This window comes from Electrona antarctica (assembly GCF_951216825.1).
Source record: "Electrona antarctica genome assembly, chromosome: 6".
Taxonomy (NCBI): Eukaryota; Metazoa; Chordata; class Actinopteri; order Myctophiformes; family Myctophidae; genus Electrona; species Electrona antarctica.
In genome coordinates, this window is record NC_136811.1 from 50,775,116 (window position 1) to 50,795,861 (window position 20,746).

Below are 20,746 nucleotides of genomic sequence, written 5' to 3' on the forward strand. Positions count from 1 at the left end.
AGGGGGGAAGATTTCCTACGTAAAATTGGACACTCATTATTTCCAACAGAGCCTCGCATAACACCTCCCGATACACACACCCCGCCCCGATAAAAAACATCATTGGCCATGAACGGATACTCCACCCCTGCCTGTACTCCACCCCAATACTCCTCCCCTGCCTGTACTCCACCCCAATACTCCTCCCCTGCCTGTACTCCACCCCAATACTCCACCCCTGCCTGTACTCCACCCCAATACTCCACCCCTGCCTGTACTCCACCCCAATACTCCTCCCCTGCCTGTACTCCACCCCAATACTCCTCCCCTGCCTGTACTCCACCCCAATACTCCACCCCTGCCTGTACTCCACCCCAATACTCCACCCCACCCCTTAACCACTGAAAGTGGGTAAGTGGGTTCCCGTGGGTTATATACCGTCCATTTTGAGCAAAAAGAGCTTGAGACTACATTGGATGCATTGGAACACAGGCCATTTTTTTTATTTTTATTTTTTTTGTTTCCTGAAAAGTAAAGGTCTGCTACAAGGTTTCCGCCAGAACGCATGTATGATTGTTATGTGCATAATGTACGTATGATTGCGCGTGTACGTGTGTGTACGTGCGTGTACGTGTGTGTGTGTGTGTGTGGTATGTTCAGGCCCTGCGTTCCACTGGCTGCTGCAAGCACACCTCGCTCCCGGCCGAGACGATGGGCAGCCTGTTGTCCATGTGATAGGAGATCAGGTGACTCACGCTCTCGAAGCGGTGGTCTTTGGTACGAACCTGAGGAGGAGACAATACCAGTGGTGAGGAAAAAATACTCTGATGTTTTACTTACAATTCACAATGTAGGCAGTTAGCAGACGCTCTTAGTCCAGATCACAATGTAGGCAGTTAGCAGACGCTCTTAGTCCAGAGCGACTTACAGAAAGCAAGAACGTATGGAAATACATCAAATACATAGAAATAGTCATCAAGAAAAATAAGCAAGCTAAGAACCTAAAATCTGCCTAACAGTAGATTATCTGTACAGTGAGGCTATGAGTATACATTATAAACTGCTATGTGCTAATAAATGCTAAATTATAAATCTAATAAAATGCCAACTCATAAATCGTAAGTTACGTATGTAACTATGGTTCTATGAGTCCCGAATGACCGCCAGAGGCGGTGCTTAAGCACTGAATACGTCCCTTCGCGCATGCGCCGTCGAGTATTTTATACCAACAATGTCAATTTTGACCCCATGATGACCCGGAGTAGTCTATATCTTCCGTCGGTCTACAGGGGCTCAGTCCCTACAGAATCTTCTCGCGAGACCACGAGGATTCTGAGTGACAAGAGTGCTCTGGCGGTCATTCGGGACTCATAGAACCATAGTTACATACGTAACTTACGTTCTATTTCGTCCCTGCTGACCGCCAGAGGCGGTGCTTAAGCACTGAATGACCAATACCAACAAGGTCACGAGGAATCCTGATCCCAAGCCATAAGGAGTAGAATCGGAGGACTCTCGTAAGAGGACCACGTCCAGCGGGTGGGGAGTGGCAACACTCACCCAGTGGAACATAGAAAACTCGCTGTGATGCCCATGAGGCAGCGGCAGATATATTCCAGGGGTACTTCCCTCGGGGCAGCCCATGATGTGGGGACGCTCCCGTTAGAGTGGCACCTCACGCCAAATGGTAGGGTACGATTACTCGCCCCATACGCGTGGTTAATGGCATCCACAATAGTGTGGGGCGGGCGCTGTCTGGAGAGAGCGCCGCCTTTGGAAGGGCCATCGTCACAACGGAACAGCCATTCTGACCGCCGAATGCATGCGGCAGGTCTAACAAGCGGCTCTCAGGGCCCACGTTGGGCGCAATAGTTCCCGCTTGTCAATCCACTCTTCTGGTGGAGGGCAAGACTGTGCTAGCCGTATAGGCTGGTTGAGGTGTGTATGTGACAGCACCCTCAGGAGGAACACTGTGTTCGGCCACAGAGACACTCAGGCCGTCTGAGCTTTGCTTCAGACGCAAGTCACTGACAAACAGGGCGTGCCGCTCACTGACACGCTACGTTGAGGTAATGGCCAGGAAGAATTCCGTCTTCCTTGACACTCTAAACTCCGCCCGTGCCGAGGGCTCAAAGGGAGGCCTGCATAGACCATGCCGCACTAGGGAAGAGCCTGTGCCGGAGTTCTCAGGGCTCGTAGAGGATGCAACCTCAGAGCCCCCATCAGGAAGAGGGACACCAGACTGTGGCTCCCCACCTGTGGCTGTGCGATATTGATTCTAGCATATAGACATGATATTTCGTCTACTTATGCTTTTAGAGTAGGAGATCGGCCCTCGTCTAGGAGGGACTGCGGAACTCCAGAAAGGTAGGCAGAGCAGCGCACTAGGTCTTTGCTCTGACCCTCACGTCAGTTGGAAATAGATTCCATCGGTTATCGTACCGTAGTCTGATGTCATGGCACCCTTGAATTCAGGGTGGCATGCCTGGCTGGTTCCACACAGCTGCTCGGCAGCGGTTCAGGGCTGCCAGCGGCCAAACGCACAGTTGGGGGCGTCGAGCATTTGAATGCCATATACGACCGCCTCCCAGTTGAGGAGACCTCTGTCGGGGAGACGCCATGGCGTCCTCCGACTGGGTCTGTTCAGCAGAGGAAACCAAGTACTTCTTGGCTGGAGGGGGGCAACCAGAAGTATGGTGTGACCCTCCTAAAGAACTCTCTGAAGCGCTGGTCGTATCAGAGGCAGTGGCGAGGCATATACAGTGCCTCTGGCCAGTGCGCATTTAAAAGGATAGTGCCCTGTGGGCGGTGGCCTAGTTAGGGCCATGTGTGTGTCAGGAACGATGCAGGTCGTTCTGTTCATACTGGCTATGTGGCATGAAGGCCTGCGGGCTGACAGCCATTTGTGGCGTTCAGGTTCTATGAAACCATCGGACCATTGCGTCCTGGCCCGGAGGGCTGGATGTCTCCGTTAGGGAGAACCGGAGAGGTTAGTGAGTCAGCGACTCTAGGGTGAGGAGGTCCACCTCCGCTCTGCCGAGGTAGCCTCTGATTAGTGTTCACCACCATTGGATGGGGTACCGCTCCCCTCATGGAAGCTTTTGATGGGAGAGAGCCTACCATGTAGTCCCGCTCTCCACTTAGATAACTTGCCCATAGGCTGATCAGGCGTGGGGGGGGGGGGGGCTGCACAAGTCAGGGGGTCTATAGACACCTACGGCAGCCAAGCAACGTGGCCCCGCCCGATGACTTACATGATACACGGTCGAGGTGTTGCCCGAACGTATGAGAATGTGCTTGCCTCTCAGGTACGGCAGGAAGTGCTGTAGAGCAGAGCATGAACTTCATAACCCTGTTGGGTCCCATCAATTCAAGCCTGTACCAGCAGAGGCTTTCATTTAGATCGGCATAGTGCACACCAGTCCCAACTAGCCCAGGGCGCGGACGCTACTGGTTGCTAGGTGTTGGCCATATGCTGGAGGGAGTGCGTACGCCGTCTGTACCAGCAGAGGCTTTCGAGGTACAAAAGTGGGAGCTCTCCGTTGTGGTGGCACCGGTTCCTCTGGACCGGCCGGTGCACACCAGTCCCAACTAGCCCAGGGCGCGGACGCTACTGGTTGCTAGGTGTTGGCCATATGCTGGGGGGAGGAGGCGCATACGCTGCCTGTACCAGCAGAGGCTTTAACTTAGATCGGCATATAACTTAATCAAACAACTGAATGCTGCTATACCTGCCGCAGCATGTGAATATGCATTTACGTTTTATGCAAATGCTCATTGTAGCACTTTGAGATTTAACCAGATGTAAAGTGCGTCATAGGAACAGCGCACAAACGCTGCTGTTAGCTAGACTGTGCGACCTGCATGGTCGCGGTGGGGAAGGAGAGCTTGCACGCTACCTGTACCCCCAGCTGAGGCTTACTTATAAATTATGATAATAAAGTAGCCTTCAGTCGAGGCTTGGACGCTGCTATGTAGCAGCTGTAGTGTTTCCTATGCGAACGTTTATCACAGCACTATGACGTTTATCCAAACTCCAAGTGCATTATTATTTATGTTTGCTAGTCCAGAGCGAAACAAAAGACACTTCCAATGCGCTAGTCAAGGCACTACTACGCATTCATGCTGGGAGGAGGGAGCACTAACGCTGCCTACACCAGCCAAAAGTTTGGTTAAATAAACCAACACAAACTGGAGAAAAGGCTACAACCAATAGCTCCACCGATAGGGGCCGCCTGCTGAAGGAAGGGAGCGTGTACGCTGCCTGTATCAGCTGCAGCTAATAAACAGAACAAGCTATACACCAATAGCTGTTAATAACTGCTTGAGCTAACAAACGATTAGTAGCAAGTAACATCAAACTAGAGGCTGTATGCTGGAGGAGGAGCGCATACGCTGCCTGCCCTGTACCAGCTGGGCCAATAAACAGTAAGGCAAGCTATACACAGATAGCTGTTATAACAAATAGTATAATAAGCGCTTGGGCTACAACTACGGGTAGCAGCGCCAGTTAGAGACCCAATGCTGGGGACCAGCTGGGCTACTAACAACAAGACAAGCTATAGCCTACACGAATAGCTGTTCATAAACACCTTTAGCTTTAAGCTACTGGTAGCAGCTGTGAGCTACGCTGGCAGCAGCGCCAGATGCCCTGTGCTGGGGACCAGCTGGGCTAATAGGCCCCAAAAAAGGTACCCAGGGGCACCTGTGGGGAAAGAACAAAGTGTACCCACTGTATACGCAAAAAACTGTTAATAGAGCTTTGAGCTCCAGACATACTGGTAGCAGCATCAGTATCGAGGCCCACTGCTGGGGGCCAGCTGGGTTAATAACCAGACAAGCTATGTACACCAATAGCTGTTAATACTCTTGAGCTACAAACTACTGGTAGCCACATCAATACCCTGGGAGGACGCAGGTAGCTGCTCCTGTACCGGGCTAATAATAACAAATTGTTATTGTTATTATTAACAACAACAACAAGAAGACAAGCTATACGCGAAAGCAGTTAAGCTTGATCGCTGCCAATATTATCGGTATATGGCTTTGGCCAGCAAGGCTTGCCAAACAGAAAATGACAGTTAGCCTTAACTAACTTAACTTATATCATAAGTTATATGCTGACTGCTGGGAGAATGGAGCGCCAGCGCTTGCCATCAACAGCAGGGGCTAACCAAAGCTTGCAAAGTAGCGTGTTTATCAAACGAAGGTAATATGACAGTGTTCTTATCCTTCGGCAAATCTTATAGTCGCATATAATAAGCGCTAGCGTTCACAGTCGAGCAAACCTCGTATGCGGAGCAGGGAGGCGGCGCGAACGCAGACTCTACTCACAAGAGGTTATGCCATGATACAATACATCATATAATTTGAACGTCTGTTAGCGTTCACCGTCAAACAAACCTCGTATGCGGAGCAGGGAGGTGGCGCAAACGCAGCCTTTACTCACAAGAGGTTATGCCATGATGCAATATATCATATAATTTGAACGTCTGTTTAGCGGGGATAGCACCGCTTTAGACGATAACGTACCTTTTGTCCAGGGAGGTTTTGTTCGCCTTCATTACCGGCGAGAGAGATTGGACGCTACCGCGTCCACGCGAATCCAAATAAACTCCACTCATAGAGGAGTAAAAGAAAATCCATAGTCGCAGTTCCTGGAGGGCGAACAGCCGCTACTCCGACCGATGCGGTCACGGAACTACCAGCGACTCGGCAGGCACCATAGGCTACATATTGCATTGCATAGCAACACATCGCAGCTCGGTGCAAACTTGGTTCTCACACGGCGAGCGAGAAGAAATTAGGGACTGAGCCCCTGTAGACCGACGGAAGATATAGACTACTCCGGGTCATCATGGGGTCAAAATTTACATTGTTGGTATAAAATACTCGACGGCGCATGCGCGAAGGGACGTATTCAGTGCTTAAGCGGTCAGCAGGGACGAAATAGAACTAAATTACATACAGTAAATGTCAGCATTTGCATACGCCTGTAAGGTCGTCGAGGCTAGTGCAAGTGCTACGGGCCAAGATGGAGTCTGAAGAGGTGAGTTTTCAGACTATGGCAGAAGATTGGGAGTGTTGATCTGAGCACACAAGGCGGTTTTGTAGGGTCCGATCAGACTTTGTATCAGACAGTACATGCCTGTGGTAACGGGCAGGTACTGTACCACTGCGACACCCGTCGAGTGCCAGTTGTGAATGTAATCTTATATTGCACCTTTGGCTTAACTAATTTGTGTCCTTACAGTATGTGGACATGAATGAATTGTTATAAAATGTGTGTGTGTGTGTGTGCGTATGTGCTCTCACTCACCACTCCCTCTGGGTCCACCAGCAGCAGGTGTTTGGGCTGTCCCCCCTGCTGCCCCGTGAGGACGTACTGTCCCGGCGTGGTCCCGGACTCGCGCACCAGGAAGTCCCCGTCTCGCGTCAGCAGCCGCTCCGCCTGCCGCCGACTCAGGCTGCCGTGGAACCACAGCTCGCACTGCAGCTGCTCCACCAGAGGGGGCGCCGCCGAGACGGCCGGACCGCCCGGCCCCGAGGAGGAGACCGCCGGACCGGAGACGCCCAGCGCGTCGTCAAAGGGCTCTGGAGAGGGAACGAGGGGACATGTGAACGAGGGGACAGGTGAACAAGGGGACAGGTGAACGAGGAGGACAGGTGAACGAGGAGGACAGGTGAACGAGGGGACAGGTGAACGAGGGGACAGGTGAACAAGGGGACAGGTGAACGAGGAGGACAGGTGAACAAGGGGACAGGTGAACGAGGAGAACAGGTGAACAAGGAGGACAGGTGAACCGGGACGTCACTCCTATATCTAGTCTCGCGTTGCCAGATTGTTGCCTCTCGCAATTTTCAAATATGCTTCCATCATAGAGTCTGGAGAACGGAAGGTCTATCATGAGTACGCGATAAAGCGGAAGCGAAGCCTTCCATTTTCCCCACTTCTATGTTTTTATTGAGCTCCTAAAACATCGATGTTCTGTATGATCACCTCAATTTGAGCTTCAATTCCGAGATAAGCGATAGATAGTGTGGACGGAGGGAAAATATTCAATGGCGTCAACAACACGGAAGCAAAGCGTTGTCAGGTGACGGAGGCACCAAGAACCGGTAAAGATAATACTAGCAATACTGGATGCATTATAAACTAATAACTCATCCAATGTCGTTCTAGGCAATCTGTGACTTTTTATATAACTTGTCCAATGTCGTTTTAGGCAGAAAATGTGTTAAGTTTGACCAAACTTAATAAAATTACTTCTTCCACTAGTCCAAGATAGTGAGTGATCCTTGAGCATTACTGTATTTAATTTAATAGCTATCATTCTGAGAAGACATTAAGCAATAAAAATGTACTGGTATGACCCATGTGCATGTGATTGGGAAAGACACACCGAGCCGTTGGCATGCCCGCACAAGACTGGAGAAGACACGCTAAACTCACTCATGTCAAAAGCATCTCTGTGAGTGTTCCCATTGGCTGCAGCGGCTGAGGGGCGGGGTTTGTCCACGTTGACATATGATGGGTCATCAAAGAGTTCCCGCCCACCTTCCTTGGCTCCCACTGGGGGAAAAAAAACAAAGAACAACTTAATTCATGACAATACTGTGAAGAGAAAAAGAGAAAGAAATTAAGAAATTATTAAAGAAAGAAAGAAAGAAAGAAAGAAAGGAAGAAGAGAGGGGGTGAGATAAAGGGAGGGGTATTTCAATGATGTCTTGCATTTTGTTTCTGTGTATCTGTTGTTGTATATTGAAGCAGTAACACTAGATGACACTAGAGGTCACTAGAGGTCTGTTGTATATCAGTGGCATCAGAAGAGCCTAGTGCAGTGATTTTCAACTAAGTCTAAATATCTTTGTGTGTGTGTGTATGTGTGTGTGTGTGTGTGTGTGTGTGTGTGTGTGTGTGTGTGTGTGTGTGTGTGTGTGTGTGTGTGTGTGTGTGTGTGTGTGTGCATAAAAAGAGTTGAGAAAAAGTCTGCACTATATCAATTAGCCCTTCGCTAAGTCCTCCCCAACCCGTCCTTGTCCAATAGGCACGTTAGCAGCGAGGAGACAGGGCAAGCTGTCCTTCTCCCCCATTGAGATGCATGTTAAATGACTGTCCTTCTCCCCCATAGAGATGCATGTTAAATGACTGTCCTTCTCCCCCATTGAGATGCATGTTAAATGACTGTCCTTCTCCCCCATAGAGATGCATGTTAAATGACTGTCCTTCTCCCCCATTGAGATGCATGTTAAATGACTGTCCTTCTCCCCCATAGAGATGCATGTTAAATGACTGTCCTTCTCCCCCATTGAGATGCATGTTAAATGACTGTCCTTCTCCCCCATTGAGATGCATGTTAAATGACTGTCCTTCTCCCCCATAGAGATGCATGTTAAATGACTGTCCTTCTCCCCCATAGAGATGCATGTTAAATGACTGTCCTTCTCCCCCATAGAGATGCATGTTAAATGACTGTCCTTCTCCCCCATTGAGATGCATGTTAAATGACTGTCCTTCTCCCCCATAGAGATGCATGTTAAATGACTGTCCTTCTCCCCCATTGAGATGCATGTTAAATGACTGTCCTTCTCCCCCATTGAGATGCATGTTAAATGACTGTCCTTCTCCCCCATAGAGATGCATGTTAAATGACTGTCCTTCTCCCCCATTGAGATGCATGTTAAATGACTGTCCTTCTCCCCCATTGAGATGCATGTTAAATGACTGTCCTTCTCCCCCATTGAGATGCATGTTAAATGACTGTCCTTCTCCCCCATTGAGATGCATGTTAAATGACTGTCCTTCTCCCCCATTGAGATGCATGTTAAATGACTGTCCTTCTCCCCCATAGAGATGCATGTTAAATGACTGTCCTTCTCCCCCATTGAGATGCATGTTAAATGACTGTCCTTCTCCCCCATTGAGATGCATGTTAAATGACTGTCCTTCTCCCCCATTGAGATGCATGTTAAATGACTGTCCTTCTCCCCCATTGAGATGCATGTTAAATGACTGTCCTTCTCCCCCATTGAGATGCATGTTAAATGACTGTCCTTCTCCCCCATTGAGATGCATGTTAAATGACTGTCCTTCTCCCCCATAGAGATGCATGTTAAATGACTGTCCTTCTCCCCCATTGAGATGCATGTTAAATGACTGTCCTTCTCCCCCATTGAGATGCATGTTAAATGACTGTCCTTCTCCCCCATTGAGATGCATGTTAAATGAAGGGATTTCTCTGCATAAATAATCGATCATTTCAGTAGCAAGAGCATCAAAATGTCTTCGAAATCTAGTCAACCAGGCCTGCAGTAGGCTATGCACTGGACAAAAGTGCATGACATTATTTAAATAAACTAGAAATACGAGAACATGAAGGGAGAAACAGTATCCAACATCAACTTTAACGATCGCCCGACAGGAGTCTTCATGTTGCACAGTAAGACTACTGTACGGTCATTAGTGTTATTGCCATCTCCTGGGCGGGTCAGTCGTGTAACTTTCCTGACGTTAAGCTGTGTGTTCAACAACACAGCTATGCAAAATAACACCGACAGCTATGAGGTGGCGAAAGCTTGTCCTGCATAGCAACAGTTGCTAAACTATAGGGATTGGCATTGGACAATCACTTTTTGGGGGCGGTGGTTTAGCGAAGGGCTAATTACGTGCGTATTATACAGTTGTTGGCAGACGGACAACTGACCTGGTAGTGGAGGGAGGGGCTGCTTGTGAATGTCATTCTGTCCTGGCTGTCCATAGGGCTACACACACACACACGCACGCACGCACGCACGCACGCACGCACGCACGCACGCACGCACGCACGCACGCACGCACGCACGCACGCACGCACGCACGCACGCACGCACGCACGCACGCACGCACGCACGCACGCACGCACGCACGCACGCACGCACGCACATAGAGAGAAAGAAAGAGAGACGTAAAATATACATACACTGATACACACACCAGAGTCCTGCAACGGGCCGGGCGGGTACCCACGGGGTACTTTTAGAAGTACACAGGGTCGGGGACGGGCAGTACTGAAGTCAACGTGGGTGGGTAACATTTTATTGAGCAGATTAGCACCGTTTCCGCCCAAACAACGGTCACTTATGGAACTTAACAGGGCGCGCCGGTGAAGATTGAACGTGCATTCATACACGCGCATACAACGATGATTTTAATTTGAAGGTTCAACAGGACGTTCTGTTGAACCGTTTTTGGTGAGTAACTGTTCATGTCAAGTTCTTTGTATGACATGCAGATTTCTGAATGAACCAGACCATTGATCATGGGGTGGGTCTACTGATCAGATTATACCTGATTATACCTGCCTACCTGGTTGATCCTGCACAGATCTCCTGCCAAGATTAAGCCATGCATGTTTAAGTACAAAGGGCTCGTACAGTGAATTTACAAGTGAAATTTCACTTCCTGTCTGGGAGTGGGGACAGGTGGGTCGTGACAGGGACCGATGCAAAGCCATGGTACAACTAGACCGCTATGAAGAGAAGGTTTTCATCCTCCAATATGACAATATTTGTCACTATGTTGGAGCTCACACACACACACACACACACACACACACACACACACACACACACACACACACACACACACACACACACACACACACACACACACACACACACACACACACACACACACACACACACACACACACGGTCAGATATGCATCATCATGGGGGTACAGACCAGCGTGGCTCCGGGCCGGGCTCCTCTCATGTCCACGAGGCCTCCGGGAGGAGGCTGCTTCCCAGGGAAGTTGTTGTAGTACGGAACCTCCGCGGGAGGGGCGCCTTCGTCCTCCTCTTCCTCCCACGCTGAGCCGTCAAACGGAGCCATTCTGAGTGCACAGAGAGAGAGAGAGAGAGAGAGAGAGAGAGAGAGAGAGAGAGAGAGAGACATTTGACCACTAAATTAAAATTCAGCGATGATGACTAAAACTATGACTTTAATCTATTGAAAATTTTCATTAAAAAAAAAGTTATATATATATAGACTAAAATGTTATGGAGGGGGTAGTGGAGAAGAGATCCAGTAGAACTAAGACATGTCATTTCATGTTAAATGTTATGGAGGGGGTAGTGGAGAAGAGATCCAGTAGAACTAAGACATGTCATTTCATGCTTAGTTACACATGGGTGTCCTGCTCTGAAAATAGCCGATCTACAAGCTCACAAGAAACAGAAATGTCATATATCATTATGTATACATGGTTGGCCACACTCTTTTAAGCACTCTCAGGCGGTGGCTATTCTGAGAAAACCAGAAGTGAACCGAGATGAACTGAAGTTTCAGATCAACTAAATCTAGACCCAGAAACCAGAACTAAGCTGCATGCTGCAACAGCTGTGCATCAATCTATTTTTCTATGTATCTAAATTCCAGGAACCTGTGTGTGTGTGTGTGTGTGTGTGTGTGTGTGTGTGTGTGTGTGTGTGTGTGTGTGTGTGTGTGCGCGTACGTTAGTGTGCCTGTGTGTGCACATCAGTGCGTTGTACATGTACAATAAATGTGGATGCACGTATAGGCATACTTATACGGATATACTTGTGCACGTGAGTGTTCAAATGGAACAAAATTGACCCATAAGGGTCCATTTGGTTCCATTTGAACGCTCTCAGAGTTAAGGGGGTCTTTGCAAATAAAACATTTGAGAACCAGTAGTACTAGTTGGACTCCTAATGTGCCATAGAGTCGTTCGTAGTAAATAATTGCCATATATATTCTGAAGAAAACCTGGAGACTGACATTCAGTAAGTGGGTGTTATGATCGAAAGAAGAACATAATGGCGTGTAAAACAGAAAATCTAAAATTTGACTAAAATTCGGACAAGGCCAAGTCTTTGCCACAGTCCGTGTACGGACATGTTGGTGACCCCTGCTGGTAGCGGTGTGAATTGTTTAGCGACGGTACTGTAGGCGACGGTAGCTCAAACGTTCCAGACAAATCTGAGCGAGCAGCAGAAAAGGATGTTTACTTCAGTTTGAGCCAGAAGTAAAAGACTAAAACTAAAACTTCCTCTGAGACAAAGAGCGTGTAGACCAGGGGTAAGTAAGTAACCAACCGGTGGAACGCGATCGACGGGTTGATCTTAAAAAGCCATCACAGTAATACACAAATACATTTTGTCTGCCGTGGCTTGAAGCCTTTGATTGATCAACTCAGGGCCGGGCGGCAGTCAGGCCTAATTTATGTTTTTTTCCAGACATGCCTGAGGCTGGCATTCGCTGGAGGCTCTTTCAAGTCTTTTGTGTACACAACAAACCAATGGACCCACTCAGGCACTCAGATTTAAATGAACACTGAAGTTAACAGTGTAGATCGGGGGGGGATCGGGGGGGAGATTAAACAAAATGGTATCAAATGGGGGTCTGTGGCCTAATGCATATCAAACCCATCAAATGAGAACCCATAATTATATGAAAGTGTGAAATGATGTTGAAATAAGGCCAAATGTTCCTTTAATGTTGTTGAGTCATTGCCTGAGTACTGATGCAGTTCTGTTGTGTTTGTGCAGGGCGGTGTTGTTCTTGTATGGTGTGTGTGTGTGTGTGTGTGTGTGTGTGTGTGTGTGTGTGTGTGTGTGTGTGTGTGTGTGTGTGTGTGTGTGTGCGTGCGTACCTGTCATGGGGCGTGACCAGTTTGGGAGGGTTCTTCAGGTACTGTTTGAACCTGAGCTCGAAGGCCTGACCGATGGTGCTGATCACCTCCTGTGCCAAACCCTCCGAACACTCCAGGATGTGACACGCTGACACATGGAAAATAGAGCAAAAATAAGACCTCATGACTGAAAATACAATAATGATGTTTTAGGTATGATCAGTAGTCTAAACCTATTGTTGCTGCTGTTCCACATAACAGCCGACCAAGCTGAAGAAATCACAGATTTGAGGCATCAACCTCTTTTATGGCATTTCTGAGACTATTCTTGTTTACGGAAGATATGCTTCTAAACTTAGATTCTATTGCAAGTTTGATCACTTCAAATACTCTTCCCTCTTAAAGTAACTAATGACCATCGCGGATATGTACAAATGGAACCGAATGGACTTCGGTTCCATTTGTACACTCTCAAGAGTTATGGATCGGTTCTTGACATTAACCCATTCTGGTATTTTAATAATTATGTTATATTTAAGCTATTTTTTTTTCAAAAATAGCAGATCTACAAGCTCATAGCATGGCACCGAGTGCCGCGCTACGATCTTGTAGATCTGCTATTTTTGAAAAATCTTGAAAATGTGTCGCAAATCTTTTTTTAACTCGTTTTTAACTCAAATCTTTGCTTCTGGGGGGTCCCTGGAAATACATATTTTCAGATGGGGGTCGGCGGCCAAATACAGATAATTCTGATCTGATGTGAAAAAGGTTTAGCACCACTCACATAGAAACATAGGTTTTTCAGAAAACTTGTAGGACTTAGAAGACAATTTTGTAGAATCGTCCTCAGGTCTAAATGGGTTAAAAAAAAAGAAAAGCTTTGAGAGCCACTGTGCTACACTAACAGAGCTTTTATTAGTGTCTTTGGTAACACCTGTGAACTAAGGAAGTGGCCCAATTGGCTCCTGTGCATATAGAATAGCCTATCTGGCAGTTTGTAAAAGCACTATTTCCCACTGTTTGTAGACAGAATGCAACGCATTCCTCTCCAGGACACCGGGTCCAAGTGATCTCGTGTTACATTTCAATATTTGCCAAGTCTAAAGACAGAACAGCTGAAACAGCTTTCCGCTGTGACAGTGCATGTTCGGTCCATGCCAAACGCTTTCGTGATGGTCTGTGAATGCTGACGTTTAGCGGACGGACGGACGGTAGCTCGTGGGAATCTCCATTCATTCGTAGCTTTATTCAATCACTCAGTGTGAGTGTGTGTCCAAAGCCAAACAACCTGCATTTAGGTGTAAGTTAGCTTCAATGTTAGATAGCATTTTATGTAGGCACTCTATAGTGTATAGTATACACATAGTTTCATTATATAGATATTCCACTGTTAGGTTCTTAGCTTACGTATGATTCATGATGACTATTTTTATGTATGTGATGTATTACCATGTTTTTGTTCTTGCTTACTGTAAATCGCTCTGGATTAAGAGCGTCTGCTAAATGCCTAAATTGAAAAATTGATGTACTGTAGCTAGCTAATTAGACCACTGTTTCCCAAACAGTGGGTCGGAGGACGGGACCCATCATTGGGTACTTTTGTTTCCCCTTTTCCTACATTTAAATGTGTACAGTATATATTATACTAAAAACGCAAAAAAATCACAACAAATCTCAAACGATTCCACCGTTTTCACAAATGAAAAAAATAATAATAATAATTTCGATGAATAAATAAAAACTCGTTCAAGAAGTAGTGAACATAGCAGAGCTACAAGCTCATAATGCGACACGTTGTGACCTTGTAGATCTGCTATTTTCACTAGTTTGGGTCCCAGGCAAGCGTCAAAATTTGCCTTTTAGGACTTGAGCTAAAACGTTTGGGAACCACACTGTTCCTAAACATATAGCTAGCTGGCAAATAGCTTTTAGTGTTGCTCACTTACCCACTGAACAACAGCGTTCAGAAACATTACGGGTGATATAAGGATAGTAAACGTGTGTAATTATTATATAATTGTAGAAGTGTTCACCTCTCTGGTTGACGGGGTCTTTAGCCACATATGCTACGTACTCTGCTGTGTCCTGGAGAGACAGAGAGAGAGAGAGACAGAGACAGAGAGAGAGAGAGACAGAGAGAGAGAGAGAGGGACATAAAGGAGGACAGGGACAATCAATTGGAGTAAACAAAGATGGAAGGCATGTTTATTTAGGACAAGAACTGAGGTGAACAGAAACCAACAAGGAAATAAGTTAGTTTACAAGAGGTCTGGACAAACAACACACTGTACAGAGAAAAGTATTAGGAAGAAAGGACGAAAGAAAGAAAGGACGAAAGAAAGAAAGGACGAAAGAAAGGACGAAAGAAAGAAAGAAAGAAAGAAAGAAAGAAAGACAAGATAGCAGTGAAAAAACAATAGGAGTTAAATAAAGAAGGGAGGAAAAGCTAAATAGTCGGGTGGAAACCTCATTTAAAAACAGCAAAAGGAGCAGATCTACAAGAACGTCAAGCTTGTGGATCTGCTAATTGTGTTGCTTTCGCGCGACGCTGATCTACAAGCTCATAGCGCGGCACCGAGTGCCGCACTATGAGCTTGTAGATCTGCTATTTTTTTTGAATTTTTTTGAAAATGTGGCGCAAATCTTTGAATATACTGTATATTCGTTCAGAGCGAACATTTTGAACTCTTATTTGGTTCTGGGAGGTTTCTGCCCGACAGAGACAGAGATAAGGATGAGATATTAATTATTAGATGGATGGAAGAACAGCAGAGAGGACAGAGAAGATGACAGATAGCTAACAGAAGGATGGGTGGGTGGACGGACAGACGGACGGACGGACGACAGGAGGAGAGAGAGAGAGAGAGAGAGGGCAGAGGTTGAGTGACTCACTGGATCTCCTCCAGACGCAAAGGAGATGGACTGCATGTGATGATTGGCTATTATCTGTTGAGAGAGAGAGAGAGACAGAGAGACAGAGAGAGAGAGAGAGAGAGAGAGAGAGAGAGAGAGAGAGAGAGAGAGAGAGAGAGAGAGAGAGAGAGAGAGAGAGAGAGAGATGGGTAGAGAGACATGAGTGAACATGAAGGACTGAATGAGATGAATGGGTGAGGGTTGAGAGGAGAAAAGTGCTTTTTCCTCCATTTCAATCCCATGGTCCTCCCATGGTCGGAGAGGTCTTTACCAACCTGATCAATAACAGCATCATGTCACTAATGGTGTGTGTGTGTGTGTGTGTGTCATTAATACGTGTGTATTTATGCGTGTGGTTTGTGCTAATGTGAGCATTTGTGTGTTAAAAAAAAGGTGTGCATTTCTGCGTTAATGGCGTGAGTGCATTCAGCACAGCCATTGCATTAAAAGAGCACTTCACCCATTTTCAACCTCATCTCTGTATATAATTGGTCCTCACTGATGGCACCATTTCTCACTCCGCGTCTCATTGGTGGGCTGCTGTGGACAGTTCAGAAACCTGCCTACCAACAATCACCATCAGTGGTGGAAAAAGTACTCACATCATCATCTGACAATGTCTGTCTGAATGTCTGAAACATGTCTATCTGAATGAATGTCTGAAACACTGTCGTAGCGCCTCACTGGCTGCACCAATGGCTCAGACTTTTCACACAGGCATTGACCATAATAATAGGGAGGTCTTAACGAAGCCCTTTTTCACTTTTACAAATTATTGATTAATAATTAATTTATCAGTGCGACTCGGAAAATGCGAAAACTCACATCAAGTATTTTTCTCTCAGAAACAGTCGGAGCTACTGTTACAACACTTGGATGGGAGGTTCATAATAATTATTAAAATTAATGTAATAAATAATCAGTCATGGTGGCGCTATAACAGCCCACTTTACATTTCGCCTCATAACTCTTGAACCGTAGGTCGTAAAATCTCACTTTCCCTAAATTCCTTGGGTCATGACGCATCTCCCCATATAGGCCACGCCCATTTGCGTCAGAATAGATCTTCCACCATTTCGACTTTTCTTCAAAACACACTTGTTGCTCTTCCACCTACAGCTTTTGTGCAAATCTCACAAAAAAAAAAGGTACACATGATCTCTGGACCTATCCGATTAAAACACCACATAATCCGTATCGTTCGGCTGTAATCGGCGTCCAAAGTTAGTGTGAGGGGCCTGTTTTACAAAAAATTACACAAATCACCAACGGAATGTCCGATCCATGGACATTCCCCAAATTTCATTCACATGTCGAGGGTGGTTTAATCAACGGAGAGCCCAAAGCAATTCCCATTTCATCCATAGGGGGCACCGCAATCCCTTTGGTCTAGTGGTTAAGATGTTGGACTTTCACACGGGAGACCCGAGTTCGAATCCCGGGCGTTACATTTGCAATAGCGTAGCCTACGTGCGCTATAGCCCCCACCCCCCATCTCTCTCCTCATTTCCTGCCAACCTACTGTAAATCAATCAATAAAAAAAAGGTATAAAAAGCCCCCCAAAAATATCGTAAAAAAAAAAAAAAAAAGGTTCATCGTGTTTGCAATGACCAAACCTGCCTATCGATGAGGTAGGCAGGTTTCATAACTTCCCTCAGTCCTCCACTGAGACACATTATACAGTAGAGCCAAGTTTCTGCTGTACCTTGTTTGCCAAGTGAAGTCAGAGTCTCCCTGGCGGAGGTTTGAGAGAGAGAGAACGTGGGAGCAGTCAGAGTCTCCCTGGCGGAGGTTTGAGAGAGAGAGAACGTGGGAGCGACTCACTCTAACACTCCAAGTGAAGTCAGAGTCTCCCTGGCGGAGGTTTGAGAGAGAGAGAACGTGGGAGCGACTCACTCTCACACTCCAAGTGAAGTCAGAGTCTCCCTGGCGGAGGTTTGAGAGAGAGAGAACATGGGAGCAATCAGAGTCTCACTGGCGGAGGTTTGAGAGAGAGAGAACGTGGGAGCAGTCAGAGTCTCACTGGCAGAGGTTTGAGAGAGAGAGAACGTGGGAGCAGTCAGAGTCTCACTGGCGGAGGTTTGAGAGAGAGAGAACATGGGAGCAGTCAGAGTCTCACTGGCGGAGGTTTGAGAGAGAGAGAACGTGGGAGCAGTCAGAGTCTCCCTGGCGGAGGTTTGAGAGAGAGAGAATGTGGGAGCGACTCACTCTCAAACCCTAACCCAAGTGAAGTCAGAGTCTCCCTGGCGGAGGTTTGATAGAGAGAGAACGTGGGAGCGACTCAGTCAGAGTCTCCCTGGCGGAGGTTTGAGAGAGAGAGAACGTGGGAGCAGTCAGAGTCTCCCTGGTGGAGGTTTGAGAGAGAGAGAACGTGGGAGCAGTCAGAGTCTCCCTGGTGGAGGTTTGAGAGAGAGAGAACGTGGGAGCAGTCAGAGTCTCCCTGGTGGAGGTTTGAGAGAGAGAGAGAACGTGGGAGCAGTCAGAGTCTCCCTGGTGGAGGTTTGAGAGAGAGAGAACGTGGGAGCAGTCAGAGTCTCCCTGGTGGAGGTTTGAGAGAGAGAGAGAACGTGGGAGCAGTCAGAGTCTCCCTGGCGGAGGTTTGAGAGAGAGAGAACGTGGGAGCAGTCAGAGTCTCCCTGGTGGAGGTTTGAGAGAGAGAGAACGTGGGAGCAGTCAGAGTCTCCCTGGCGGAGGTTTGAGAGAGAGAGAACGTGGGAGCAGTCAGAGTCTCCCTGGCGGAGGTTTGAGAGAGAGAGAACATGGGAGCAGTCAGAGTCTCCCTGGCGGAGGTTTGAGAGAGAGAGAACGTGGGAGCGACTCACTCTCACACTCTGGTGTCTGATTAATACTTGGCTGCTCGTTGCGCCGCGCACCCAAAAGAGCCTCGTGAGCTTCATCTGCTATATTCAGTACGCGCCACTGGTGGAAGTCCTCCAAATCTCATCTCCACATGGCCGCTGAGTTGGTGGTACACAAGATGTACAGTATGTCCAATAGCCTTGGCCCTTAACCCATTTAGGCCTGACGTCAAAAAAAAAAAAAAAACGTTCGCTCTGAAAGAATATATATTCAAAGATGTGTGCCGCATTTTTACGATTTTTCGAAAATAGCAGACCTACAAGCTCGTAGCGCGCCACTCGGTGGCGCGCTATGAGCTTGTAGATCTGCTATTTTTCAATAACTAAAGTATAATATAATGCTTAGTTAAAACACAAAAATCTGAATTTGGCCGCTGACCCCCATCTGAAAATATGTTGGTCCAGGGAGGGACCTCCCAGATGCAAGTGTGTGAGTTAAAAACACTCGCTCTGAAAATAATATATATTCAAAAATTTGGGCCACATTTTCACGATTAAAAAAAAATAGCAGATCTACAAGCTGTGTGTGTGTGTGCGTGTCATATATTATCCTGCTCATTACTGTGCACAAATGTATCATACATCTTTGTGTTTGGGCACAAAATGCATTTGGAGAAGGAGCACGCATGCAGTGCGCCCCCCTCCCCCCCACACACACACAATCATTCTACAGTTGTGGCCCCCCCGCCTAATCTAGTTGAATATCCCTGGTATAGACACTCAACGAAGCCGGATACACCGCAGGCGATTCAAGCGCCTAGCCTCCGCCGTGGTGGGCAGCGAGTTTGCCACTGTGTCACCCGAGCGCCTTAATCAACGTTGGCACTGGGCTAAAGTGTGTGCGGCCACTTTGATGTGTCCTTTCTTTGATCTTTTTTTGCCGTGGGTCGGCACCACTAAAAAGCAACGGCACAGCGGTGTGCACAGCGGTGTGCACAGCGGTGTGCACAGCATATTCCTGTGAACTTTGAGTACACATGATGTAACAAATGAAGAATGCTTGAAACTTGGAACGTTATCGAGCGCGACACGCAAACCAAGTATAAGAAAAGCCTACCCACGTGAACGCTAGCATCCCATTTCTGGTTCAAGTATCAAGGTTCTTTGTCGTTAAGAGTGTCCCAAGTGTCCCTGGACAAGACACGCAGAATACACTAACAGCTCCGGGTGCTCATCAACAAGACCGTCTGAGCGGCCCTCAGCTGGGTGAAGCTGGAACTGAACCCCCCCACCCATGGGTTAAATAAGTAATATAACATTCAAGTGGTAAAATAAACAGTTCAACTTGTGCTCTTCAACGAGCTTCTCCTACACTGGAAACCTCGGCTGACGCAGCGACACTGAATCATAGTATTGCACATGATGAAGTGCTTGGCTGGAGAGGAGAGAAGCGGAGCTCACAGATGAGACTCTTGAGCCGCGGCCAAAAAAGCTAATGAACAATGAACACGACCACAAGTACTGCCACGCAGCAGGCTGTTTATCCACACTAGGATTTACTGAGGGGGAGGGTAATCAAAAGCCTCTGCTTTTGATACCCCCCACCGATTTGGCTATTAACCCATTTAGGCCTGATGTCGAAATTTAAAAAATGTCTTATAAATCCTGACAGTTTTCTGAAAACCCCTATGTTTCTGTCAGTCATTCTCAAACACTTTCCTGTCAAGGACCCCCAAATTTGAATGTAATTGGCCACCGACCCCCATCTGAAAATATGTTGTTCCAGGGACCCCCCAGCTCATAGCGCTGCTATTTTTGAAAAATCGTGAAAATGTGCCTCAAATCTTTTAATATATATTATTACAGAGTGAACATTTTAACTAAAATCTTTGCTTCTGAGGGGTCTCTGGAACAACATATTTTCAGATGGGGGTCCGTGGCCAAATACAGATAATTCTGGGGGTCCTTGACATGAAAATGTTTGACTGATATAGAAACATGGGGGTTTTCAGAAAACTGTCTGCACTGGGAGGAGACCCCGGGGCAGACCAAGGCGCAGTTGGAGGAAATACATCGACTCACTGGCCTTGGAACGTCTCGGAATCCCCCAGGAGGAAGTCACTAATGTTGCTCTGGAGAGGGAAGTCTGGAGCACTCTGGTGGAGCTGTTGCCCCCGCGACCCGACTACGGATAAGCGGTTGAAGATGGATGGATGGATTTAGAAGACATTTGATCCCGTCAGTGGCTTCAACGTTGGCCCAGCTGTTCCGGGAGGGTTTGGCTGTTCTGGAGAACAACTCCAGGCTGCTCACCTGTTTGCAGTCTGCAGCCAGCAGGTTGAGGCTGGAGGTGGACACCGTCAGGTTGATGGTCATCCCTGCAAACTGGAGGTTGCTCTTCCCCAAGATGGACGACAGGC

General features: G+C 47.3%; 1 protein-coding gene across 1 annotated transcript in view; it reads right to left on the reverse strand.

Moving 5' to 3' along the window:
• Positions 1-362: 362 nt before the first annotated feature.
• shc1 (SHC (Src homology 2 domain containing) transforming protein 1) overlaps positions 363-20,746 on the reverse strand; it is a gene marked incomplete at its 5' end in the record, with an annotated part of 25,298 nt that continues 4,914 nt past the window's right edge. The window contains 9 exons of the mRNA XM_079502566.1: positions 363-764; positions 6,299-6,573; positions 7,433-7,552; positions 9,684-9,741; positions 10,703-10,853; positions 12,636-12,762; positions 14,648-14,699; positions 15,507-15,560; positions 20,640-20,746. The exon at positions 20,640-20,746 is cut by the window's right edge and continues 10 nt beyond it. Coding sequence (XP_079358692.1) covers positions 636-764; positions 6,299-6,573; positions 7,433-7,552; positions 9,684-9,741; positions 10,703-10,853; positions 12,636-12,762; positions 14,648-14,699; positions 15,507-15,560; positions 20,640-20,746 — 1,073 coding nt within the window. The 3' untranslated portion in view covers positions 363-635. The remainder of the gene's footprint in view (positions 765-6,298; positions 6,574-7,432; positions 7,553-9,683; positions 9,742-10,702; positions 10,854-12,635; positions 12,763-14,647; positions 14,700-15,506; positions 15,561-20,639) is intronic.